The sequence below is a fragment of the Excalfactoria chinensis genome, chromosome 5 (genome assembly GCF_039878825.1).
Source record: "Excalfactoria chinensis isolate bCotChi1 chromosome 5, bCotChi1.hap2, whole genome shotgun sequence".
Classification (NCBI taxonomy): Eukaryota; Metazoa; Chordata; class Aves; order Galliformes; family Phasianidae; genus Excalfactoria; species Excalfactoria chinensis.
The window spans coordinates 41,387,307-41,414,938 of NC_092829.1; the positions used below are offsets into that span (position 1 = coordinate 41,387,307).

General features: G+C 46.2%; 1 protein-coding gene across 2 annotated transcripts in view; it reads right to left on the reverse strand.

The window, feature by feature from the left end:
* The window catches only part of SLC67A1 (solute carrier family 67 member 1), a 53,736-nt gene extending 28,864 nt beyond the window's left edge, over window positions 1-24,872 (reverse strand). The window contains exons 1-6 of one of the 2 annotated variants that reach the window (XM_072338430.1): window positions 24,832-24,872; window positions 21,565-21,715; window positions 18,571-18,771; window positions 17,852-17,949; window positions 16,472-16,617; window positions 15,214-15,346 (exon numbers count right to left, since the gene is read on the reverse strand). In XM_072338430.1, the coding sequence (XP_072194531.1) occupies window positions 15,214-15,346; window positions 16,472-16,617; window positions 17,852-17,949; window positions 18,571-18,753 (560 nt within the window). In that variant the 5' untranslated portion in view covers window positions 18,754-18,771; window positions 21,565-21,715; window positions 24,832-24,872. Of the gene's footprint in view, window positions 1-15,213; window positions 15,347-16,471; window positions 16,618-17,851; window positions 17,950-18,570; window positions 19,005-21,564; window positions 21,716-24,831 lie in introns of those variants that run through there. The other variant, XM_072338431.1, reaches the window with a different exon arrangement.
* Between the last annotated feature and the right edge of the window lie 2,760 nt (window positions 24,873-27,632).

Genomic DNA, 27,632 nt, shown 5'->3' on the forward strand with positions numbered 1-27,632 from the left:
ATTTGACTGTATATATAGCAAGATGAAAGCCCTGCAAGCTAGGCACATCACCTTAACCAGCACTTGGTCTCTTCCCAGTACAACATTCATGTAAAGGACTTTTTCAAGCTACGCAATCCCTGGCAAAATGAGGCACTTATTTACCTTGAGGAAACAAACTGCACACACATCAGCCTACCAGTGTTACGGCACAGACTGTTCCTGCCCTGCAACAAGGAGCTGCAGCCAACACCTTCCACCTCAAGGTGTGAAAAGTCTTGCTATGCTACATCAAGGGTTCCAGCACCTTTTGTCTTGTAAGACCTTGTAATGAGACCAAAATAAGACACATTAGGGCCAAGTCTGTATGGGGATCAATATCGGACGCCAATACCAAAACTGACAAATGAAACACTTCACACATTAGGTGGAAATATTTCTAGCAACCTACTCCAAGCTCTCTGGTTGCACAAAAGGCCCCTGGAAAACAACCCTTTTCCCAGCAAAGACAGACCCTTAAGGGATGTGGTGGTTTGATTCCATGAACAGTTTGACCTCAGAGGCATCTGCTTCAGATGAGTGACTCACTCCATTTCAAGAAGCAGAAGGGTGAAACTAGTAATTAAGGGTGCAGCTTACTTGCTTGGGCAGGCTTTGTATGCTCAGATTGTGAGTGGTCTCACTGTTACTATATTTAATGAACTCTCCCAATTAAGTATTTTGTTTTCTGCATCCCATAATGATGATGGTTTCTGCATGTTAAATGTAAGCCAGCAGGAAGCTGCTCTTGGTTTCACATTTGCAAGTTTACTTCGGCCTCCTTCACAGCTGGTCAAACACCAGTTGTGGAATCACTAAGAAACTTGGCATGAAATAATTTGTTTTCAAAAAATTCTTTGGTATAGTAGAAAATAATTGATTTGAGCTAAAAGTACATTAAATATTAACCAAACTTTCTTGTGATTTTGCGGGGGGAATGAATTGAAAACTGATGTAAGGTACTTCATTGCAGGGTCTTCTATTCCTCTAACATAGTTAAGTGGATTTCAGCTTTGCTACAGCCCTGAACAAGAACATCCTTTATCTGCAGCCCTGTTACAGTGGTTGCATTTTGAGCTCACACACCTCTGCCCTTGGTTGGAGGCACTCCCCTTGAGGAGAAGAGCCTCATTCATTCTCTGCACCCTGTTTAATCATGGCCCCACTACTCAGACCACCTACAGGGATGCCAATTAGCATCAGCTGCATAACACTGAACTTTCATTTACAGCAGCACTTGCTGGGAACCACATCTTAGGCAGCCTCATGGGCAGCCTCTCACCTAGCCGCATGATCCTGCCCAGCTCACCACCAAATGGCAGCAACTGCACGCTGCCTGATGGACTCGCCTGGAAAATTGCTGGCTGAGTACCTGTTGATGTGTTTAATTGCAAATTAGCAGCTGGAAACTAGGAGGGGTGAGAACTGTGCGAGCAGCCAGCGGTCTGCAGGGGAGTTTAGAAACCTCTAATGAAACATTCAATGAGCAAAGCAATGGCACGCTTGGTTTTGTTGTATCCAGAAGTCTTACAATTCAAGACAGAGCCAGAGGCCACAGGCTTCTTTGGCAGGACGTCTAAGGGAACACCTGCATTTTACCAGGGTAGGTGTTACAAGCACCTGAACGCAGCAAGGGGCTGTGCTGGTCGGAGGTTTGCAGTGGCAATTAAGACTGGCCCTTGTGGTATGTTGGAGCTGTTCAGAAGCTGGCTGCATGCAGTGCACCAAGCAGCTCTGCATACGCCAGTTGTTGAGGAACTTGTTTACTTTTTGTGAAGATACTAATGTTGTTTTTCTCTTTTTTTCTTTTTCAGAATGGGAAAACAAAACAAAAAAACCCACGAACTTCAAAGTGCTACCAAGCAAAAGCCTGTTAGATACATGTCTGGGGTAGCTGAGGTATAGAAACCTACAGACCTAAATCTGCATGACTCCTTTTAACAGTTCTTATGTGAAGTTTTCCTTCTTTACATGCAGAGATAGGCCTGATAACAGCAGCAGCTGAAAAACTGACAGTTTATCTTCAAAACATCCCCATGGGTGACAGCACACAAAGCAAGAAAAATGGCTGTGAAGACCCACAAGCACAGACAAGGAAACGAAGCATCAAAAAGTGTCCCTGCAAAGTCCTAAAAAATAATTGTGTCAGAAAAAAAAACACACACAAAACTTAAAACAGATCTCACACATGCAGAATCAATCCCTATACTACCAGCATAGATAGGACATCTGCCAAAACCCATCAAAATGGCAGTTTGGTGTAAAGAGCCAAGCCATAGAGTAGAGATATGAATTAGCAGCAGGAAAGGACTTGAAATTCATTCCTCTTTAGTAAGTCATCAGATAGCAACAAATGAGGAATAGAAACTGTTGGTGTTAAAGACCAAGAGCTTTGTCTTTCACGTCTGTTTGACATCAGGACTGGTTGCTAACATGGCCTCACACAAAGGCAGTTTTTTCCTAAACGATGCAAACTAAGTACAACTCGCTGTATTCACAAATATAGCCAACAAACCATGTATTTTTTACTACCGTAACAGCTAGACTTTCCAAAAGGAAACAACCAGAGCATTTGAAATCTTTAGGGATGCTCTTTCTTTTCAAAGTTTGCTCTTAATTTGTCCCACAGACTTAATTTTTGGAAAATCCAAACGTGACCCAAAAAAAGAGACGAGAGCAGTGAAAGACCAATGAGCAGGTGGGGGAAAATATGTATATATTTATATACATATTTATCCCAGAGGAAATATCAGCTTGGGAGTCCCTCTGTGGATACCAACATCCAAATACTGATCGATAGTACTGCAGAGCCTAACATTGGCTGGTATCTAAAGGAATAGCACATCCTGCTGGCCAGAGCACCTTTGCTAAGAGTGGTTTAGCCCTGGGCTATTAATTGGAAAGTCCCAATCATGAGTGCAAGTCACAAGGTGAAAATATAAAAGACATGGAAAAAGATAAGGCAGGACAAGTCTCAACATGCTCAGTTTGTCCTCCGCTCTTGGCTGGGCTTACCCGCATTACAATTATAACCTCATTCCTCAGAGCAAAACGCAGTTCAAAGAGACAATAAAACCCTTTTTAGTCCTGCGCTTGGCAGCAATGTCACTGAAACGGAACTGAAATGAGTCCTGGAGATAAGGCGACAAAGGAAGTTAAACTATTCCCTACAGCTTGCCGCTGGGAAAATGGCAGTGCAGAAATAAAAGCACTGCTGCACACGTGGCTCCTGCCTTCACTCAAAGAAGTGGAACCTGCACTGTGGTTTTAAGAGATCATACTTTATTGCCAGGAGATGGGTCACCCTTTTGGGGTACAATTCAATAAATGCTCAGTTCAGGCCCTGAGAAATTTGGGTTGGAGTTCTGTGGACTACAAGACATCTTGGGAAAGAGGCAGTTATCTGAGCAGCCACCAAAACTGAGGCCCCACTGCTTCTTTAATTCTCTCTTCCGTATGGAAAAAAAAGGAGCCCCAACCAGGCATCTATGATCACAGTACAGCCTTTTCACCTCCAGTGGTGGGATGGACAGGACTCTAGATGCACCCCTTCCACTTGAGAATTACAATGGGCAAGTTTTTAGGGGGAAAAAACAAAGGAGATTGAGGGCAGCTTGAGTCATCTTAGCACCATAAAGAAAACAAGGAGAGGTGAAAGGCAGAGCAAAGAGCAAACCTGGGGTGGATCAATGTCTGTGAGGTATCCAAGGGAGCACCGCCCATTCCCACCTCCCTCCCAAGTCAGATTAACACAAACTGACGAAGCAGGGTGTAATGGTACCCCAGGAAGCAATAAAGCAGCAAGGGGAAGAAAAAAAAAATCACTGGAATTGCAGCCAGAGCTGTCTTCATCTCATTGCTTGACAGGACTAGAGGTTTTCCACCACTGACTAAAAGCATTACACACTCAACAGCCCTAGACAGTGAAATATTTGACCGCTACAGCCCTAGACATGAATGAACAAGATAGGCAGAAATAAAAGGCCCTGTAATCTATTACTAAACTGCCCAGAAATCATCAAGCAATTAACGTTGTAAGGTTACTAAATAATGAAGCAACATCTTTTTCCGTTGTTTCAAAACTGTTTCACCAAGACTGCCCCCTTCAGTAGCACCGTACCTTTGGGAGCTCCACATGTCCCCATAGGATGTCCTGATGCCTTTTTACAGTCATGCAAAAGGAACAAACTCTAGCCCTGTGGAGGACAGGCAACTTTGCTAATTATAACCAGGCTGAATGAGAACTTAATTATCCCACTGGAAAGCTGCAGATACTTCAGTCTGACTCAGTTTTTGTGCACTGGACTTTTTCCTCCCTTTCCCCATGTCAAGGAATTTCTTTCCACAGGAGAGGGGGGAACGGATGAAGGCGGTCATGAATAATCAGGGAGGGAACTTTCCAGAACAAGGCACTAGTGTGAAAAAGTCTTTTTTCTGGGACGACATTTGCATGACCGAGTGATGACACAAGAAGACTGCAAACAAAAAAGCCATTATGCCCCTACCACAGCTTTCAGAATCTCCCAGCGCTGACTCGGTCCTTTCCTTCTGTGCCAAAGCATCTCCTTCTGGGGACAGGAATTTCAGCCCCATCTGCATCAACATTTCCCCTTATGGAGCTGGGACCAGAATGAAAAAATCCCATTTGATAAATGTTCTCATTCTGGACATCAGCTAACAACAGACTGAGAAAGCATCAGACAATGGAAATCATATACATGCATGCAGCCCCAGCCTCATTAATGTTCCACTGTTTTTTAATAGACTGCTGCTTGGGGGCTGCAGCTCCCTGATAGACAGCACAGCTCAGCCCAGGTGCCAGTCACACCCAGAATATCGTAGAATCATTGTGATTGGAAACAACCTCTAAGGTCATCTAGTCCAACTGTCCATGTACTATCAATATTGTCCACTAAATCACACCTTTAAGTACCGCACCTCAACATTTCTTGGACACCTCCAGGGACGGTGACTCCAGCACCTCCTGGGCTGCCTGCTCCAATGCATCACCGCTCCTTTGGAGAAGTCTTTCTTAAACTGAACCTCCACAATGCAACCTGAGACTGTTTCCTCTAGTTCCATTGCTAGTTACATGAGAGAAAAGAAACTGGGGCACATCCTTGGGAAGGCAACCGGAGTGCTATGGGTACCACTGGGCTTGTGCTGGAAACCCAGCTGAGAACTAACTGTAAACACCTTGGAGACCCTGGACAAAGCCTTTTGTTCTGTAGGCCATTCACTGTAATGCGGAAGGCTGAGTAGTGATGCAAAGCAGGCAGGTTCAACCCTGCTGTTGAAAAGCAGCTGGGGACTTCCAGAGCTGCAGAGCAGGCACTGCGGGAACGATGGTGCTGGACCAAGCCCAGTCTCTGAAGCCCCAGGGGGTATGCTCAGCCACTGGGAGCAGGGAAACCATTTCTCACCAGCACAGGAAGCCAAGTGCTTGGCAACAAGCTAGACAGATCTCCCCAAACTCCAGTTACGCAAACAGCTGCCTTCTGCTGGGTTTCAACATGCTCCACTGCTCCAAAAATAATTTCCTGCATGATTTGATACCATTAGCAGGAGCACGGAGTGCAGCATGAGCAGTCATGCTGCCTTGTGCTAGATCCAGCCAGCCAATGGCTTCTAGAAAGCCCAGATTACCTTTTTTTTTTTTGGCAGACAGGAACAATTACACAGGAGGGATAGGTAAGTGAGGGATGTAATAAGCCCTCTCTTCTTTCTCTGTGGAAAGTTTTGACGCAAACCTGGACAAAAGCACATGCCACCTTGGTCTGTCCCCCTGGGCCCTTTCCATAGCTAACTGCTATTTCCCAGCCCTCACAGCTCTAACACTCACTTATGGCAGATAACCAAAAATCCACAGCCAAGCAGCAGTCAGCACCAGCAAAGTTCAGCAACAACGTCAACTCTTGCTGGGCAATCAGGAGCTCTGCCAGAGCTGTCGGGGTTCCCCGATAGCATAAGTGCCCATAAACGGATATCGCAGCATCTTTCCTTCCCCACTTGCTGCCCCTTCGGAGGCTTGCTGGAAAAAATCCCAGCCCAGCTCAGTTCTTTGGGAACAGCAATTCCAGTTCTGAGCTGGATTGGAATTTGGATAGCAAATTTGGCCCTATGGTGTACTGGATTTCCTCTTCCCTATTCTCAGCCATCTGATGTTCATTTCCAAGGAGCAGCACAGAACCTGCTCTGGGGAGACTCCTCCAGGACCTTACAACCAACAGTGCTCTCAAAACCTCAGGAAGTACAGACAGTTAACCATGCCAACACCCAGCATGTCATCATCACACTTCATGCCCTAAGGAGCTCAACAGCATGATGCCCCAACCCTGGTGCTCAGTACTCCAGGGCTTGCACATGGGTAAACTACTATTTCCCAAATTTAGCTGAGAGAATGTTCAGTAAAAAAATGAAGCAGCAGAAATAAAACCTGAAGCTGTTGCAAAGTGGTATTCAAAAGCTTATAGCAGGATTACAAAACCAGAAGCATGCTAAGGTTGTACAGAGCGCATGCCAGCATGAAGGGGGGCTCCCTAGCAGAGTGTGGAGTCCCATTTCAGCATCTATGGTGTTTTCTAATATTACCTGGCTAAGAAGAAAAGTTCCTTGACAGCATCAACCAAGGGGTTTTCCACTGCCTTTCTTCTCCTATGCTTTGAAATAAAGGTGTGTGTCAGAACCTGTTTATGCTCATACATTTGAAGCCCAAAGGATGAGGACAGACCATTCTGACTTATCCTAACCACCAACCTTTCTTTCCGTTGTTATTCTTTGAGCTACACACTGGGTTATGAAAGAATCCCCTATACCACAATTTGAAGAAAATGAGGTGTGAAAAACCCACCACTGCTTCTGGGGTGCTTGGATATAAACAGAAGTCCCACCTCCAGTTCACACAGGGCAGTACTCAACCACTATGGCCCTGGCTTTCATATTTGAGGAAAAATATGCCTCTGAGCTGCCCAAAAGCCAGGTGGGACCTCTCCTGTTACTGTGAGGAACAAGGAGAATAACCCTGTGGAGAAGGACAGGACTGGTGGGAAGGGCTCAAGCTGGTTTCCATACTCAACTGACCCACGTCTGCAGCTGCTGCTGCTCCCACCGCTCTGGGGAGGGGAGATAGGCAGCCATTCAGCTTTTCCAGACAGAGCACAATTCCTGTTTACAGCCTTTGGGCTAAGCTTTTCAAAAGCAGGAGCTGGGTGTCTATTCTTGCGGGAAACCAGGTGTGTAAACAGTTCAATTAATATATCCAGCACACTGGGCTCTAGCACAGCAAAGAAGGCTAGTGGAGACAAGCCAAGAGCTCAGGAAGGAAAATACTTTTAAATAATATGCCTAATTAGAGATGGGCCTGAGCCAGAATTCTGTACTTGAACACCTGGAAGAGCCCTGGGGAGCAGAAATGTAACCTGAACCCAGATCCACATTTTGTAACTCTCCCATCCCAATGAACCAAATCCTAGCCTCAGAGTGCAGTCTCACAGGGGTCTCCAGCAGCCAAAGCTTTGAGAGTCAGATTTCTGCTTTCAGCCAGACTATGGTCAAGTTGCTGCCTCGCATCCCTCTCACTCAGCCCCATGCTCAGTTCAGGCACTGCCCGGGAAAGCCCCACCATGCCATGCATAAAGCCTAACAAATGGCAGACTAGTCTCTTTTTCCTGCTTTCCCCCCCCCATCATCAAAGGTCTCCAGGATGGAGAGCTGCTATACCTCATAGAATCACAGAATCGTTTGAGTTGGAAAAGGCTCTTGAAGGCCATCTTAAAGCTCCAACTCCCCTGCAATGAACAGGGACACCTACACTAGACCAGGTGCTCAGAGCCTCGTCCAGCTTTACTTTGGATGCCCCATTCTTGGAGACACCCGTCACCTATCTGGGCATTTACACCTTTCTGTCTCTTCATACCACAATCCCATTTGGCCATCTCTTTAGAAGTAAGCCCCATCCTCACCAAACCTCTCTGCCACCATGTATCGTACAGTGCAGGCAGCTCACTGGGCTGACTAAACATTTACTTTTGGATGGCTCACTTCCAAAGTCCAGAAATAGATCATCATCCACAATTACAAAGTGCCTGGGTGTGCCACCAGATCAATTCCTTGCCCCTTTATAGCGTGCCATTTGCATTCCTGTGCTTTACATTTCACATTGCCTTGCTGCTGCCTGGCGCCGAGCTCACTGCAGCTCCCATCACACAGACCTGCAGATACGCAACGCCTTATCTGCCAGATGGACTATTCTTGGTAGTTATTAAACAGGAGGGGTTTGTATCATCTGACCTTGGCTCCTACTAGGCTGAGGTATTCCACAAGGGCAAGGGGATTTTTTTTTACACTTTACTTTCCCTTTCCCAGCAGTCTCTGAGCTTCTCACCTACATAGCATGAGGCACAACAGCTGAAGCACAAATGGGATTTGGATTTGCTCGCAGTGAGTGCTGCAATAGCCAAGGCAGCACTCATCTTTTGGAAACCTTTGGAAAAATTTAGTTCTGCAGCTATTTCAAGCAGTTTTATACCACTGATGTACTTTTCTAGCTATTGCAGATTCTTCCCTGCCAAACATCCATTTCAAAACCATAAAGCAATGAAAAAATATAACACAAGCTTTGCACAAAAGCTTGAGAAAATCTTCATGAATCCTTAGAAGGCCAGGACACTCCATCTAAAGGGCATCTGTCACAAAACACCCAGGCTAAAGCAGAATGAGGCAACTTTTGGTAGGGCAGGCAGATTACAGTCAGGCAATTGGACATCCCAGGCTGTGAAGTCAATCATATGTAATGAGAGCACATGTGGGCACAGAGCGAGGTGCAATCCTGCTGTCACCAGCAACACCATGAAAATACAATGTATGTCAGTGCAATCTCCTCAGGTTATCCTGTGGGCAGACATCCTTCACCAAATGATTTCAAAACATCTTTTCTAGATATCAGTAGGTCCAGTAATTCCTAGAAGCAATAAAAGGAATGGTCTTAAGTTGCACTGGATGAGTTTCAGGTTGGATATTAGGGAAAACTTCTCCTCAGAGTGGTGAGGCAGTGGCACAGGCTGCCCAGGGAGGTAGTGGAGGCACTGTCCCTGCAGGTGTTCAAGAACCATGGAGATGTGGCATGAGGGACACAGCTAGCAGGCAATATTAGTGATAAGTGGATGGCTGGACCAAATGATCTTAGAGGTCTTTTCCAACCTTAACAATTCTATGAAGACTGGGAAATATCCAGAATTCTCTTTCAAAGGAAGAGGGGAAGAAAGCCAACCACTGCAGACTGTAGATAATTTGTTACACAGCTTTATGTCAGGAAGAGCCTTTCTACACTTCTAGGGGAAGCAAGTCTGATGCACGAACCTCTCAGTCTTCTCAGCTTTAATAATCATTAGTATCTTTAGTTCCACTTTTTTTTTTTAAGCCTGAACTTGTAGGAGGCTGGATTCTTACAAGTATTTCTCACAAGCTTCTAGATAGCTTTTCCAAGGGCATTTATAATCCTGTACTTTTTTTTGTCATATTGTTTTTAAAAGAACTAACCTGCAGAAACCTTTTAGGGTTTGGGAGGTTTAATTCTGTCCTCTATAAACTTCTTTACCCAGAGCTTGATTGGAAAGCTAACTGAAAGGAGGCTCTTTCAGTGACTCCAGTAAGTCCCAGATCACATTCTCCAGAGCAAAAGAGAAATGAACCAAATCCCATAAAACAGAGATCATGCAGATTTTGTAAGGGTCTAGATCTCATAAAGAAGTTAATCCAAAAATTTCACCTTAGGATAAACAGGGAATAAAGGAATACTTATTGAGAACAAGAAAGATAATACTGCATACAGACCACAAAAGACTGGATGTATAAAACCATCACCATCAAGAAACTCCAGGTGCTGCATCAGATGCTCAAAAATACACAATGCTTTTACATCCTGAACCCATACTACATGAAATGGACCAGATTTCCACCTGTGCTGAATTCTCCTATTCTGAAAATCCACCTTAGATATCCCCCAGGTAGGAGACTGAAGGAAAGTCACGGTCATTTCTGGACTGGAAGGTGCTGGAAACACCTTTTCCTTTGGTTGTGATAACACAGTTTGCCAGGGTGAGGGAACAAGCCCCAGCAAGCTGGAGACGGCCATTGCAAGGCTCCTGTACCCTCTGGCAGTGCTCCGTGCCAGGATGCTTTGCATACCTTCAGCTCTGCTGCTAGTGGAGAGGCTGTGAGCAGGGTTTCACAAGGAGCCTGTCATGAAACGAAAGCCCTGGGTGGGGCCACGGAAGCTGGTACAGTTCATGCCCAGGTCACAGTGCCTTTATTTCCCTCTGAGCATGCCTGACCTTCACCTGCAGTGGCCCAGCATGCATGAGAGGGTGCTTCACCTCCTGTCCATCTAGCAGCTTGCTGTTTGCCGCATCCGCCTGGTCAAAGGTTTAATGCCCAGCCCCATGCTTCTTCAAAGGGCTGCTTTTCTAGTTGCCCTACACAGCAGTTTTATTTTATGAAAACAGAAGGAGGCTCCTCCTTCCCTGCACTGCAAATGAAAGTCCCATCTAGGAAATGCTACTTCCACCCAACCTCAGCCCCTCGGTTCTCCCAGTCTGCTTTTCCAGTGGCCCTGATAGATCTAAAAGCACTAATCTTTTCCCCCCCACACACCTCATCCCTCAGGTCCCTGAGCCAGAGGTATCAGCCTGCAAACCCCAGTTCCACCCAGCCCACCCTTTGCCTTTCTGGAATAGCAAAATGCTGGCACATGCTTCTGATAAACAATAAAAAGAAGAAACATCCCAAAAATGGGATGTCAGCTGTGCTCCCAAAGGCTCTGCCTGCCCAGGAAAGGATACAACTAGAGAAACGGGCTGTGTTTCCCCAGGGTAGGAGATGTTTGCATGCACATGTCTTGTGATGGAAAGTCAGCACCCCAAAGGCTGTGTAATCCAAATAGCGATACAGAAGATGATTTAGGAGAGGGAGGGGAAAAAAACCAACATCTCAATGCCCCCATTCTAAGCCTAAGGAACACACCACTGCAGAGGGAGGGGACAACTTACATCATAGGAAAACTGCAGCAGAGCCAAGTCCCAAATCCCACTTTACGGACTTAACCTCAGCCTATTCTGTGCTTTCTGTTTAGTGTTAACAAAGAGGACAGTGTTTCCCTGGATTTCAGTCCTAAGCGATACTGCTGGATTTGCTGCCCAGTCATGAAACATTCCAGGAATGGGAAGAGCAGATGAAGCTCCAGTGAGTCATGAGCAGACACTGTCTCACTGCACAACCAGAGAGACCAGGGTCACCTCCTGCCCTCCGTGCTGCCTCTATTGAGGTCAGGCCCCAAATACCTTGGTGACTTTCCACAGCATTCTGTCATTTTATTCCTTCTCAACACAGCCTTGGAGGAAGCCAGCTCATGACCTGGTCACTGGGCCCCCACAAGCCAAACACACACTTCCCTGAGCTGTTTTCAGGCATGTTTCCTAAGGAGGAACATCCCATTCCTCTCTGTTGGCCACCTAGAGCCTAAACAGTAGGTTTAGATGTAGCTGTCTCCACTGTAGATGTCTGAGCTTAAGTGAACTCCACCTGAAGTGCAGAGGCATTCTTCAGCTCAGGAATAGGTTAAACAAGTCATCAGGTGTGGAGAGCTGAGTTGTAGGAGAAACAGCCCAGACTTCAACCTTGATGCAACAAGTTCTGAGGGCATGAGGTGCAGGATCCTCTGTCCAGAGGTAACATAGGCTGTACAGACAGTCTTCGGGATGATTGTTTCCCAAGCTGGAGCCATCATCATGCAGAGTAAGTGAGAAGAAACAAATTGAATCTCCTGGCCCTTGTTGTTTTCATTTGTTTTGGTGGTTTTTTTTTTTTCTGTTTATTTCTGCACCTTCCATAATTCATCAGCTCCCTGACCAACAGCCCATTTCTTACTCCCTTCCCATCTCAACTATACAACCCAGTGCCTGACTGATGGTGGCAGACACTGCAGCTCAGGCACCTCCCTCTCCCCAGAGCCCCTTGACACAAAGGACAAAGCAAGGCCTGTGCCAGCATCACTGAACGTCATCATTCCAGGCAGGGAAATGCCACAGTTTCTTCTGGAAGGGAGCAGGAGCAGCTCTGGGCGGCAGAATGCCTGGCTTTGTGCAGGAGCAGAACACACCCTCCTCACCCTCTGCCATTCTCCCACCCGCCTTCCCAGCTCCCAACCTTCAGCCCTTTCAACACCCACAGTCTTTCCACTCAGCCACTAAGCAATGAGAAATTCCCTGCCAGAGGACATGGTTCAAATGTGTTATTGAAAAGAAATGCAATTCCCTGCTCCGGGTGAACAAGCTCCTTCTTTTTCCCTTGAGGAAGGGGGGTAATAGCACAGCCAGGACAGGAAGTAAAAAAACAACACAACAAAAACCATCCCCAAAGCCTGTTGTAATATTAAATATGAGACCAAAGGGGTTTGGCCAGGAAAATCCCAAGTTCAAAAGAATAATTGCTTCAAGAGATTTAGGCCTAAAGCTGAGTCACTGAAATGAAAAAACATCTTCTTGTCCATAGAAAGCAAACAAATTCTGGGCCATGCTGCAACATTTCCATATGTCCTTGTTAGAAAGAAAGAAGAAAGAGAAGCCAAATGCAATTAATCACTGGCTCAGAAGAAAGGATGAGATCTCTGTAATTAACTACCTTAGGCTCATCTTTCTGCTTTTGAAAACTAATCCAGCCTCCTTCTCTCACCCTTCACCTGCAGCACCAACACAAAAGCCTACTAGAAGTACACGGTCCTGTAGTGCACACACATCTGCTACAGCTTTCCCATGAGTGCCCAAAGCATAATAAACTTTGTGCTGTACACCACAGAGCTACTTTTCTCAGCCCCTTTTGTGGCTGGGCTGTGATGGACTTTGCACACTCACCAACAACACTGAGACCTCAGATGAACTACAGGAGTTGGTTTCAAGCTAGGTATTATATCCACTATCCTAACCCAGCTGTCAAATGATCAGAAAACTTCAATTAAAAAGCACGTAAACACAAAAATGCTCCCCAAACAACAATCGCAAGCAGTTTTAATTTTAACTAATTGCTTTATATCTGGTCCTCGGGTGGTTTAAATCTGTCTGACCATCGCTCTGCCCACAGAAAGCTTCTCCGCAGCTGCATACTGCTTATTCAGAGGTGAGAGGACAGGACTATGTATTAAGAGTAAACCTTCACAACTTAAGTTCAAGTGGGTAAAGCCAACCAGCAAGCAGCTCCTTCATTTGGAAAACTACATTTCACAAATGATTTCTTCACTGTAGCATCATTCAAAGCTTTTGAAAATTTGAGGGAAAAACAGCACTTCAGAGAAGAGGAAAGGCTGGAGCTGGTGGCTACAGCTGAGTAGTGAAGGTCTGGATATGGCTTACGAAAAGGCCCACACAGATCTGAACAAGTCACTCAGTTTTTCCTTCTTGGGGCTCCCTTGGTAAATAAGAGCCAATAAATATTAGCCTAACAATGAAAACAATAACAGTACAGCTCTTTAGGTCAAGTACATCAATGGTAAATACAATGCAGTGGGATAATAGCAAAATGACATCAGCTGAGGAACCAAGAATGACTTCTACCCCCTCTCATGTATACAAACCACTACTAACATATGAATAATGCTGTCAACAGTCTGGGAATGCTCTGTAGAGAGGGAGGGCAAAGAATGCCAGATGGACAGAAATCTCCAGCTTTGCTCATCCGTGACACTGCAGAAATATTTATTTTCAAAGAAGTCAATGGGGGCATTTGTCTATGACAAAGGGAAGTGACTACACAGCTCCAACTTTGGCTGCAGTCTTCCTGTTTTAGTATGGGAAATGGGGAGGAATGCACCAGCAGGGACAATGATCCTTAAATGTATCCTTAGCACAAAACCCACTCCTTTCCTTCCAAGACAACGTCACAGACACAGCCAGAGGCTGTGGTAATTCTATGGGATGGCAGGAGCAGCAGCTCCCAGGGCACCGCAATGGGATGCTCCATCGGACACGCATGAACTGCGGGGTGAAGCTGCCCTCCGCCGGATGCATGGACGTGGATGGGAAGGGATTGTTAGCGACATCAGTTGCAGAACGAGCCGATGGTGACACCTAGCGGGCACAGCAACCTGCTGGGCACGGACTGCTTGCTTCCGAGGCAAGCGCCATGCCTAGATATCGGCTTACATAAATGTAAACAAATATACATTGAAAACTCTTCACCCTGCACTGCCGAACTGCTACAGTACTGACAGAGGTTGAAAAGTAAACGATTCCCATCCTAAAACGAGCCTACAAAAGCAAGAGTCCATAAGAAAAACAAAGTCAAATGCTCAAAAGGTTGCAAAGGCTTCTCCCACCACCTTCACAGAAATACAGGGGGACTTTCCCTGGAATATAATGGCCACGTGCATTTCCCTGCCTGCAGAGTTCCCCAGCACACTGCATATTTTACTAATAACAAACAACAACCAGCAAATTCAATGCAAACAGGGATTTCTTTTCCATTTGTAGAAAGCACGCAGAAGAGCAGCAGGTGTGTGCTTTGACCTCCTCCATCTCTTCCCCTCCACATCCCAGCCTTGCTTTCCCTTTCCTGGATACCTTTCTCCATACCGAGCATCCCTCCAAGCACATCAGTCTCTGCAAGAGTTTCACACTGATTCAGGTTTCCATTTCTCAATTGTACAACATTGTTAAAGTTAGGCTATGCAGTGCATGTTGCTTTTCAGCTCCAGAGAAAAGATGGGAGAAAGCCTCCATTTCTCTCTTTGACCTCTTTCCATACACATCTTCACTACAAGTAAAAATAATACTTAACCAGACAAAAACTGAGTGATCTTTGGGTTGGTTTTTGTGTTTTTTTGTTAGTTTGTTTTTGGCCTCCATAAAAACACAGCAAGTAGTTCTTTACAGCCACGTGAAGAGCAAAATACTGAGTTCTGGTGTGAACCTCTACTGCCACCAGCATGGCAAGGAGGGATCTACAGTTTCGTTACTGGGGTTATTCATGGGGTAATTCACAACACAAAGATGCCTTTCAGCAGGGGTCAGGTTTGAAGCATTCTTTGTCTGATCGACCCTAAATGTTAGTGAAAAGCTGTTAGCACAAGTTAGAGAAGCCTTCTGGCCCCTCTAAATCCTACTAGCTTTATACAAGTTAAAAGAAACACCAAACAAGCAGATCACTCACCCAAATTTGGTGGAGAGGACCCCTCCCAGGGCAGAGCCGATGATGATTCCTACTCCAAAGCAAAGACCCAGCTTCCCCAAGGCAGCAGCACGTTCAGAAGGAGTTGTAAGGTCTGTGATGACCTTCTGAGCACCTGCAAGGAAACAACCACTTAAAAGAAGCCTGCTGCAGTGCCCAAGCAGTGTGTACAAGTCTATAAGCCACTGAAAAAATCATTAAGGTTGGAGTTTTTTTCCAAGTTCATGAAAATCAGCTACCAACCATTCATCAGCACCTGTCACAGAACTGTCCTTGAATCCCTGTGCTCATGCACACCACCAGAAAGAATTCATTCCATCTCTAAGTTGGAGGAAAGGACTCTCCAGTCCTTTCACAAGTGGCAATAAGGGGTGACTCCCCACCAGCACAAATCATCTTGCATGAGTCACACAGACTTCCAGTAGCTAAAGCTGGTGGTACAGCTTTTAGTAGAAACATCTAGGAAAGTCAGACTAAAGCTGAACAACTTGGGGGGAAGTGTGGGAAATAGAAGCCATCTTTGTGACTGCATGTTGCTATGACTAATATGCTCCTTTTAGCAGCAGAAACTGAAAAGATCTCCTACAAAACTTCTGGTTGCAACACAGCAGTTGGGAAGCTCAGGATAGGGTTGCTACCAGCAAACACTCACCATCAATGTTCAAATGGTAATATCCAAGCAGTATTTTCAAGTTCATGCATGAGAACAGATCTAGGACTACAGAGAAGAAACCCTGTCTTATAGAGCCCCTACACTGGATTCTACAGCACGAGGGAAAACACAGCAATGACAATAGAGCAGCAAGGTCCCAGGCACAGCAAGTGAGAATTTGCCCAAACACAACAGCTCTGAGTGCAGAAATAAAGGAAAGAATCTGTTTACCTTCAGAAGACAGGAATCCCCAACAAAATCACCCTGCGTCCACTGCCAACCCTTAAAAGAGGTCTGGGGAGGGGCAGATCCTGGCTTCATCCCTTCCTGTCTCTCAGGTATATTGCATACACCTGATCTCCCCTAGGTTGGCCATGCCTTCCCACCAGGTGCTTAATCACTGCTTCAGGCTGTGACTCAGCATTTCCACTATAAGTACTACTACAGTTGTTTCATACATTTATTGTTTCAGTCCCAGTGCCCAACAGATGTTCTCTCATGCTGCTGGCTTCCAGTAACACAAGCACAAGAAGAGAACTCTGGCAATAAAAACAGTCTGGGGAGTTCCTCAGCCCCAACCAACCTTACCTGGCAGCCCGTGCATGAACACTGTTGGTAGCCTGGAGAGAAAGAGGATGGGGACGCTGGTGGAGATGGACAGGAGCAGGAAGAAGGCACTCGCAGATGCACAGGAGAGAGTTAAGGCAGCTCTGTTACCAAACTGATCTGCAAACCTAGGGCAGAATTGGTGAGAGGCTGTCAGAATTGGGATTGTGCTGGTCCATCCAGGGTGATGAAGCTGTTCAGCAGCGTTGGCCACATTCACTGGGCCCCAGCAAGAGCTGATGGGGCTTCCAGGAGTGAGTTTACATTGCAATTCTGAGTCTGTTCAGACCAAGGAATCAGGATAAATGATTTCTTTTTTTTTTTAGTCCAGTTTCAGTGATAACTGAAGCTGTTCCACTTTATTTCTAGCAGTCTTCCATGCAGGAAAATCCTTTTCTTCTCAAAATTACATCAAAAATTTTCGTGTCAATCTGGCAACATACATCTTCAAACCCATCTACAGCATTGGCAATCCACACACATATGAATATCTGCCTTTTCCTATTCCTTTCAGTGCCTTTTCTAGGCATTGGAGGAAAAACAGATTTTGGATGTACCAGGTGCAGACCAGAATCCCATGAAGGAAAACCGAAACACACAGCAGCACCTTATCCATGTATCACTGCTGATCAGCAGCAGGGCTAAGGAGAAAAGCTAACCTTTCTCAGTCTTATTTGAGTTTCCCATCACCGGACCACACTGCTTGTTCAAGTTTTTTTTTGCCCTTTGGGAAGAGGCTCCCCACAGTCACTCTAGGATTTTTTCTTGCCATTCACACTTCATTAAGAACAGGAGCTGGTGTCCCCCGAGACAGGCTTTTCCCACTCTTTTCCTCTTTCTGTAGATGAGCTTGTAGATAGAGCAGTTCTTAAAATGCACATAAACTCAAAGGAATTTTGACTTTGTATTAAACTCTGACTTAAATTCAGGGAGATGTGGCCATAGAAATAATGTGACCTACAGTCTTTTCACTGACAGCTCTACTTAACATGAATAAATACCCTTTTTTCCCCTCAATTCCCTAGTCAGAGGACATTTCTAAGGTTACAAGTGGCTATAAAATGCTTGCAAGATTAAGCCATTAGGACCTAGGCTCTGAGGACTCCGATGGCTTAAGCCTGTTCCCAGTATATTGTTACACTTAAATGTGTGCCATTAAAACATACCTACTTTAACATAAAGGCTGCTTCTATGTTGCAGTATTTCTAATTAGAGCATATTTATTTTCCCCTTGGTCTGTTATGAAATCTTCAAACATTTCAGCAGGACCATGAAACAGAACTAAACTTTTTATTGTTTTTATTAAAGTATAAGAGATTGGCCTTTTTCAGCCATGAAAAGGGTCATGAGTATTGTTCTCACCTTCCAAAAATGGGACCTCCCACGAGCTGGAGGACACCAAAGGTTGTCTGGAGGTACCCAAACCCCACCGAATCCAAACCCAGGTTCTTTGCCAAGTACTAAGAAAAAAGAAAAACACAAAAAGCAGTGGGTCAGGGGAAATGAAACATGCTACATTTCTGAATAAAGAGCTTCACAGCTGCATGTAGAGGACCAGAGCTCCAAATTCTGAAGGGAGTTGCTTCTTTCTGCTTCCTCTACCTACAGACAAAATCTTTATCATAGAATCATTAAGGTTGGAGAAGATTTCCAAGATCATCAAGCCCAACCATCAATGCATCACACCATGTGCAATGAACCATGCCCTCAGTGCCACATCTCTACCTTTCTTAAACACCTCCAGAGATGGTGACTCCACCACATACATGGGCAGCCTGTTCAAGTGTATCACCTTTCTCTCAGAAAAGCTGGTGAATAAATACAAAGTCTCTGGCCTACACTATCTACCAAGAAAAATCAGCAGGATGTGATCAAAGCCATCAGTTTTGCACCAGGTGACAAATCAGAATCACTTCTCACGCACGCCGTCCAACACAGCTAACTTTGAGGCAGGCTCAAACATTCAGGTTCTGCCAGAGAGGATGGGGTGTTAAACAGCCTTCAGAGAAAGAACCAAGTAAACCTGGAAGAGCCACTTGCACCAAAGACAAGAAGCGCTGTGCCCAGCAACCCATACTCACAGGCACGACTCCAAACTGCATGAACAGCAAGGTCAGCTCCAGAGTTACTATCAGGTAGGCAGCAAGGATCACCCGGCCCCTCCTGACCTCTCCCATGGCGTTGCTCTGCCCCCAGCTCTCACTCTTCATTCTCCCAGCTCCTTCTTCACTCTCTGGGCTGCTTTTTCCACTCATCGTGCTCATGGAGTGACTTAAGGTAAGCTGAAATAGGACGTGTAGGTGCGTTCTGGCTGAGAACGCACAGCATATGAAAGGTGCAAAAGTTGTATTTACAGTTCAAAGCTTAACAGTGTAAAGATGCTGAGTCACCATGCCGGGGATTGTCTTTACTTTTACTTCTCTCCACCCCTTTTGTCAGACAGGATCAGAGGTAACCACTCACTGAGCCCCAGATCTCACTGCTCAGCCTTGTCCTGGTGGGATCACTGCTTGGAGGGCCATGCAGAGACCAGCTTGGGAACGCCAGCAGGACTAAACTGGACATTGCCCCATGCGAGAACACGTGGCAAACCCTTCAGCTCCTTAACTCTTTCCCTTCTTTCACTTTTATCCCTTTTTTTTTTTTTCAGCTGAGACAGAATTGTTTTCTTCAGAGCTTCTGGTAAAATGCTGTTTCAGTTCTAGGAGAAAAACAACATTGATAACATAACAGTGTTTGTAGCTGCTGCCAAGCAGCATTGTACAGAGCCAAGGCTCAAGGAGCTGGGAGGAATCATTGCCTCTGGTGGCTCAGAAAAGACATCTGTTTTGACTCTTCATTAAAAGAATACTGATTTTACTTTTGGAGGTTGCAAGCAAAGCTTACAGCAAAGCAACTACCTTTCTATCCTCATGCTTCTTGCAATAAGCTTACATAGCCTACAAGCAAATATCAATCCAACATAAACTTACCATTACCCTCACCACAATCTCCACTTGAACCCTTTTCTCCTCTACATCAGGTGCTGCAAATTGAGAGACAGTGAAGTGCTCACAAGTGACTCCACTAAGACTGCAAATTAGTAGCCCAAGCCAAAACATACATAAAAAGAAAATAGTATTAAATCCATACAAATTAGGAGGCTGACTGCAAACTGAGAAATTAAAACAAGCAAACAAAATTCCATTATCCTTTTTGTTTGGTGGTCTTTGTTTGTTTGTTTGCTTGCTTGGGATTTTGTTTCCTTCCTTGTCTGCTCTCAGTTTTATTTGTTTGCTCATCTGCTGAAGCCTGGAGGTCTGGTTGAGTATTATCTTAAAAAGGTCTGGTTGAGTATTATATTAAAGAGGAACAGAAAACAGAAACTCCAGCACTCTGGCTTTGTAATTTATGGGGCTCTTGGTAGGAAGAGACCTCAAGAGATCATGTCCTCCCTCCTGTTTGAACACACCAACTTAGTTGTGACTTTCCCTAGACCAGCTTTGAAAACAAAAAGAGCTCTTGCCACTTTCCTAGTACCTGGAGAAATGCTTTTCCTAATGACCAAGCCACATTTCTCAAACTGCAGCCAGCGGCCACTGTCCCTTGGGGTATCAGCTGCCACCATCAAGATTAGCTGGATCACCTCCAAGCTCTTGGAGCAGCTGCAAGCTGCTGTTGGATCCCCCTGGACAACTCTTTGCTGAAGATGTTGAGGGCAGGGGGATTAGAACTAGATGATCTTTTAAGAACCCCTCCAATGCAAACCATTCTGTGATTCTAAGATTCTACCAAGTCCTGCAGACTCCTGACTTCCCAGGTAGCACAATGAAGTCCAGGGATGAGGAGCTGGAGACCTTCTTATGGCACGCAATGAGATGATGAGGTCAGGCACACCTCATGTTGATATGCAGGGGGCAGCCCAGTGTTTTGGAGAGCGCTGTCAGGCTCTGCCTCCTGGTGAATATGGGGAGGAGCGGCGGATTAATGTTTCACCAGGGACCAGTGCCATGCCACTGGAGGCTGCAAGGAATAGCCTTCTGCAAACACATTCAGACCGTGAGTCAAAAAGCACTTTTAAAGAGTGACCCTCCTATGCCGATGCAGACTCAGCTCAGGACAGCTTAGACGTTGCATTTGTTACTGAAGAAGGAAGGTTACCCAGAGTGCATCCCAATTTAGCAGAGGATTGGTGCTGGGCATTGAATTTGTCTAAGTGTAAAACAATGGGGTTTTTTTGCGCTTTGGGTTTCCTGCACACAGCAGCAACATTGTCAAGTAAAACTTCCTGGTTTGCACTGGGCAGGCACAATGCACAAATTGCCAACATTGAATAGAAGAGTAAAATTAATGACAGAGCTCTCTTTCCAGAGGTTTTGAGACAATCACGAAAACAGCTCACGCAAATACAATGTGAAATACTGCTAACAGGAAACGTTGCTGACTTGGACGTGAAAAGCTGCAATATTTTGACTCGTAGGTTTGTCTCTGCAGCAACTGGAAAAGGATCCCAGCAAGGCAATGACTTGCACATGCACTGTTCTCCATCAGTCACCCTCTCCCTCTCTCTGCACTGCTAACGCACCCTTCCTGATGAGTTGTCCACGCTGGTGCTGCATTTTGTTCTAAAGGGTCTGTTCTGGGTCATCATGTCACTGACAAGTCACAAAGAAAAAAGAGAGACTGATTTTTAAAGTGGGGGAGAACACATTATGAATAGAAGACGAGTATTCTTGGGCACAATAAATAAACTTTAAACAGATGCATATCCCAGGGTGACTGTGTTGAAAGCAAGCAAGGAGTTGAGTGTGAATACCTTGTGATTATACTGCAGATTAGGCCATTAGCTATGCATTAAGCCTTGACACTTATTCTCAACATTTTTGGCGTATTTACAGTTGCCCTCCCTGGTATATCTTTCCTGAGGCCTATTTATCTGGTAATCTCTGGAAAAATAGATGAGGAAACCTGAGAACAGCTTTACAAAAGAAATTTGCAAAGACTTGGTGTTTATGTTACTCTGGATGAAATCTTTCTTAAATCACTGGAAATGGGAAGCCTGGCCAGCTGAAAGTACTTGTGGAGGGGAAACTCACCCACGGCAACTGAAACAGTTGGAAATGTCGGTTGAGAAAGGATAAACCACGAGGAAATCCATCCTAGATCCTTCCCTCCACTTGACTGTTTTTTGACAGAGGAAGGTTAATGTGACCTGCAGCAATGCCAAGTGCTCTGGGTGGGATCCACCTGTCAGAACAAGATTTACAGCCTCAGAAGAGCCTTTAAGAGGGACAGAAGTGCTGGCCAGCAAGGAAGGGCAGCTCTCAGGCATCAAATCCTCTGTCAAAGTGAGCTGGTGGTCCCTCCAGCTATGAAAAAACAAAACAAAACAGTGAGATAATTCAGATTCTGCTCTAGAACAACAACAACAAATACCTTTGGGAGACAGCCCCCAAGGGAACCATCCTCCTGATGATGCTCCTGGAGCTCTGAAGTGTGGTAGAGGGAAGAGAAGCAACCTCCTGAAGTGACACCCAAAGACCTTCAGGTCTGTGGGAGCAGCCCGGGAAGGAGACTGGGATGCTCCTGGTGGAGAAACACTCTGCCAAATGGGAACCCAAAGCACTGCATGGGCTCACATTGCTCAGGCAAGGCATCATAGAATCATAGAATTACTCAGGTTGGAAAAGACCTTGAAGATCATCAAGTCCAACCGCAGCCTAACCAGTAGCCTATCTCTTAAAAAACAACCACGAAACAACACCACAACAACAAACCTCTGCTAAATCATATCCCTGAGTACCACATCCAAACGGCTCTTAAACACATCCAGGGATGGTGATTCAACCACCTCCTTGGGGAGCCCATTCCAGTACCTAACTACCCTTTCTGTAAAGAAGTTCTTCCTAATATCCAACCTAAACTTGCCCTGGCGCAACTTGAGGCCATTTCCCCTCGTCCTGTCACATGTCACTATCATCATCATACCCTGTCCAACCTGAGAGGAAGGCTCTGATTTGTGCTGCGTTGAAAGATCTGTGCCGTTGAGCAAATAAGAATGCAAACGGCCCTGCTATGGCTAGAATTATGTCCCACGGTTGTCGACTGATTTATTCTTTTGTCTAATTGTGTTCACAAAGAAAAAAAAAAAAACAACAACAACAAAAAAAACAGCTTGCTAATGAATGGAAAAAAGAATCCACACGGCCAGCAAAAAAAACAAACAAACAAAAAGAAGAAGAAGAAAAAAAAAAGCATCCTTATTTTACAAAACAGCAAACTAGCACAGTCTTTGGGGATTTTCATAAGAACTACAGAAGCGGTCCAAATCGGCAATGAAATCGGATTCCCAGTGGCTGCAAAACTCTTTTGGCTCTTTCTACATGTGTATTAAATTGCAAAAAAAAAAAAAAAAAATGCGGGTGTGCTTATTCAGCCTGGCAAATTGTTTTGTGAAATGGAAAAAGACCATTGTTCATTATTTTGGTAAAGTCTTTGTTACTTTGCATACTAAACTGCAGATCACACTTTATCTGAAATAGGGCTGGTTCTTCTTGACTTTTTAATGGCAGAGTCCTAAAGCTCCGTGTAATACTGAGGACCCGTCTGGTGCCCTGCAAGCACAACAAAAGCTCCAGACTCAGATGAGGGAAGAGAAGTGGATCCTCCTTGGTTCACAGCTCGAGCTCCAGCAGCCGGCAGGGTGCGGTGGCTCAAAATCACAAAGGAAGTCTGTGGAAGAGACTGGAATCAGATTCGGTCATCCTTTGGCCTCCAGTGCTGCTTCTTAACCACAGGGCAGCATCTCCTCTCCAGATAAATCAAACCAAAAGAGAACATTTCTGAATGCTGGAGTCTGACATCAACACATATGCAGATGGAATAGAGACTGTGTTAGTTGTGAACAAGTTTTGGAAAAATGTTGTGGCCTGACTTCAGGAGTCACACCAAGAATAACGTGACCACATAGGCAGAGAACGCATGGCTCTTTGCACTCATCCCATCCCATCAGCTCTGGCAGTGCCCTGCTGGGACAGGATGGTGCCTGCTTCAAATGGCACCTTGCTGAGGTCATTCCTCATCTTGTCACCTGGGGCTGTGATGGCCACAGCCACCTCTGCCCCAAACCTCTCAAGGGCCTCCAGATGGCTCTGCCCTCAAGGGCAAGGGATGCCTGACCCCAGACTTGCTGCTGGACAGTGTCTGAAGTCCTGGGTTCCAAGATGCACATACCACATATCTCAGAAATATCATAAAACCATCATAAAACCATGACAGTTGGAAAGATCAATAAGTTCATCCAGTCCAACTATCAGCCCATGCCTCTGACCGCTACAGAGTGTGCCCCCAAGTACCTCATCCACCCTCTTGAATACATTCAGGGATGTTGACTCCACCAGCTCCCTGGGCAGCCTTTTCTAATGCATCACCTGTTTTTCTGACAAGTTTTTTCCTAATATCCAACCTGAACCTCTCCTGGTTCAACCTAAGGCCATCACTTCTCATCCTATCACTGTGACCCAGGAGAAGATGCCAATCCCCACCTTGCCACAACCTCCTTTCGGGTCACTGTAGAGAGCAAAGTACACTGAAAGCCTGAGGTTCATATCCAGAGAGTATGCAAGATGTGACAAAAATGGATGCACACACAAAGAAAGACTCCCATTCAGCCTTCTATGTGCAATGTGTCATTCAGCCCATATCGTACAGCCACCTCCTGGAATCACAGCGATGTCTGGAATGCAAAAGCTGTTTATCATCTACATAACATTTAAGCCATTATAATTTATATGAGAATTGTAAATGATTTGGGCAGTATGAAGCTTCTTGTTGTGGTTTGTTGCAGGAATGCTGCTGATTTCCTCTGCAAACATTACATTCTGCAAACAATGGGTGCCTGAGATGCTTTCAGCTGGTCTCAAGCCTCCTGCATCTACCAAAACATTTTCCTGTGTCAGAATCAGACAATTGCTCGATTTATAACTTTCAGACGTTTGAAAGACCACCGCAACACAATGTAACCGCAGTCCCTCCCCTGGTTGTCTGTCCAGCTAAGCTGTACTCAGCACAAACAAAACACGGATGTGTATTTAATGTTCCTACTAATGCATGTTTCTATGTAGGGCAGTCAGTGAGCTCCAAGTCACATGTCTGTAAGGCCTCACCCATCCCACCCTGGTCCCCTACATAGATATCTGTGTGATGCTCCCAGACAAACCCCACCTGAGTGCAGGCAGGGAAGATGTGCATACCCTAATCCATTCCCAGGGATTCTCCTTGGGGTGTGGGGAGAAGGGGATGGCTGCCTGTAAGGGCAAATAACATGAAGATGGTAAATATTTAAAAGGTAAAGGAAAACTCACCAATATCAATGTCTTGGCTGGAAAAGCTGGGGCAATCTCCACCAGGGAACAATCTCCAAGAGCTGCTACCTCAATGGGGGGGGGGGTCAGCCCTTAAATGAGGTCTTAGAGGAGGTGGAGTCAAGCTCCACCCCTTCCCGGAGCACAGCTAAATTACTCGCACCTGTGCTCCCATAGCTGACCTAACACTTGTCTCAGCTGATTAATCAGAGGTTCAGGCTGTGATTACCAATTTCCCATACACTGCCCCATGTGCCATATGCTCTGCAGCTTTTGGACAACTTCATGTGGCATGTGGTCACTTCCCACACAGGGATGAGGTAGGATGAAGGAGGAGGGATAGCCATAGCAACGCAGGGCTGAATTCATCATCAGCTCAGAGGCAGTGGAACTGACTGAGGTGGCCCAACACCAGCAGTCACATCACTGTATCAGCACTTCTACAAGGGCATCATGCTCACAGTCCTGGTTTTACTTAGGGATACATGAGGGATGGTTTCCCTGCTACTTTTTGGTTCAAACTACCAGAAGGCTTTGGAGACCCTTTGCTGCTTCCTCCGCACCTGCCCTCAGAGTGAATTTGCTGCAGACAAAAATAAATGAGCCCTAATTTCCGGAGGCTTTAAAGCGCTCTTTCAAAAGTCCATTGCTTACAGCATTCTTCAGAACTTCTACTGTGTCGATGCAAAATGCCATCGTGTGAAACCATACACATGCACTTTGCTGTGTGAGGCATGTGCTTATTGATAAATAATCAGCACTCATTTATGCTCTCTTCAGAACAGACACCACTCCTGCACAATCCTCTCTTTGGCTTGAAACAAAACATGGGACTCCCCACCAAACATGCTATTGCATGACACGTCTGAGAGAGATGTAGTTCTCATGCTGGTAAAGCTGCTTGCTGGAGAACAGAGGAGGATACCTGCCAGCATTAGAGTGAAAGTGTCTTTAATTCATGAGATTCAGCTTCACTGAGAGCCCATTATGAGCACATCCCTTCGTTGACATCCCTTTGTCTGACCCTCCTGGACTCACTCACTAAATTTTCATAGAATCAAAGAGTCATCATCAGAGAATTGTTTGAGCTGGAAGGGACCCTTAAAGGCCATCTGGTCCAACTCCTCTGCAATGAACAAGGACACCTACACTAACTAGATCAGGTGCTCAGAGCCCCATCCAGTCTGACCTTGAATGTCTCCAGATAAAGAGTGTCCACCTCTCTGGTCAACCGGTGCCAGTGCCTCACTGCCCTCATTGTAAAAAAGAAAGATCGTTCTTATATCTCCTCTAAACCTCCCCTCATTTAGTCTGAAACCATTTCCCCTTCCCTTGCCGCAGCAGGACACCCGGCGTATCACAGCGGGGTACGAGACTACACGTCCCGCAGCCCGGCACCTCCCGGCCCGGCCGACATTAGAGGGCACCATCACCCCGCACATCGGGGCCGGCCCCGGGCACGGGTAGTGAACATCTTCCAGTGGGGAGTTTTGTTATTGTTGTATTTTTAAACCTACATTTTGCACCCTCGAGGCGTGGCTGGCATCCACCTTCATTTTTATTACCGTTTTGAATGTACCCAGGCTGCAATAACTCGAAAGGTCGCCGAGCTGGTGGCACAGCCCGGAGTTCAGAACTCCAAAGTACCACACAAAACTGCCACTGGTACAAATGCAAAGCTGCAAACTGCCTGTGATCACACGCACCTTTGCAAACTCTTTATCCTACCCACTGTCTTGCTTGGTTTGCTGCACGAGGACCTCTCGTGGCACCAGCTCTTGGTAAGGCTACATGGCCCATTGGTCTGGATGCTCCCAACAGCCCTCCAGTCTTGGGGTTCCCAAAGATCTCCATAGGAACACCTCCCTGCTGATGAACACACATGAACACACATCCATCTGGATGCGTATCTTAAAAAGGCACTCCCTACCCCACCCCAAGGTAAGGGCTGCACAAACAGGAAAGCAGTACAATGGTGAGATGAGCTCATGTGCAGCTGACCATGTCTTATCATGGAATCACAAAATGGTTTGGGTTGGAAGGGACACTCAAGACCTTCCAGTTCCAACCCCTTGCTACAGGAAGGGACACCCCCCTCTAGACCAGGTTGTTCCAAGCCCCATCCAGCCTGGCCTTGAGTGTTTCCAGGGAAGCATTTATGTGGCCTTAAAAGTTAGGAGAGGAAAATGCTGTGGTTTCCATGTATTTCTGCTCAGCAAGGCTGCAGTTTATTAATTCCATGCAGCCGAGAAGTGCTATTTTTAAAAGCAGCCCTCAGCTTGTTTTGAACTCTGCGAGCATCCCGCTTTGTTTTGCGGCCGGGCAACTAAATCACGGAGCCAGAACCGACCCCGAGTCCTCATCCTGCGCCTGCAGATGCTGAGCAACGTCTCCTCGGGAAAAAGGAAGAACAAAACAAACAAGCAAACAAAACAGAGAGAGAAAGAAAGGATAAAAACTAACTGTGAGGACGCCCCAAACACGCACACCTCTGGTGGGAAGGCGACAGGGAGGGGCCGAGAGCAGCCCCGAGAAAAGAGGAGAGGAAAGGAGTACATGGGAGGGAACAGCGGCCGCGGGCAGACAAAGGCGCGGGGACGCGGCAGGCGGGGAGCTCCGTGCCGCCCCCCGGGGCCGGGCCAGCGCCGGGGCCGCCCCCCCGGGCCGCGGCGGGGACGGGCCGGGCCAATGCGGCCGGCGGCGGCGCGGCGCTGCCCGGCGCAGCCAATGGAGGGCGCGGGCAGGAGGGCTGCCGCTGGGGGCCGGGGGGCTGCGGGGGGGGGCCCGCCAATCGCGGCGGG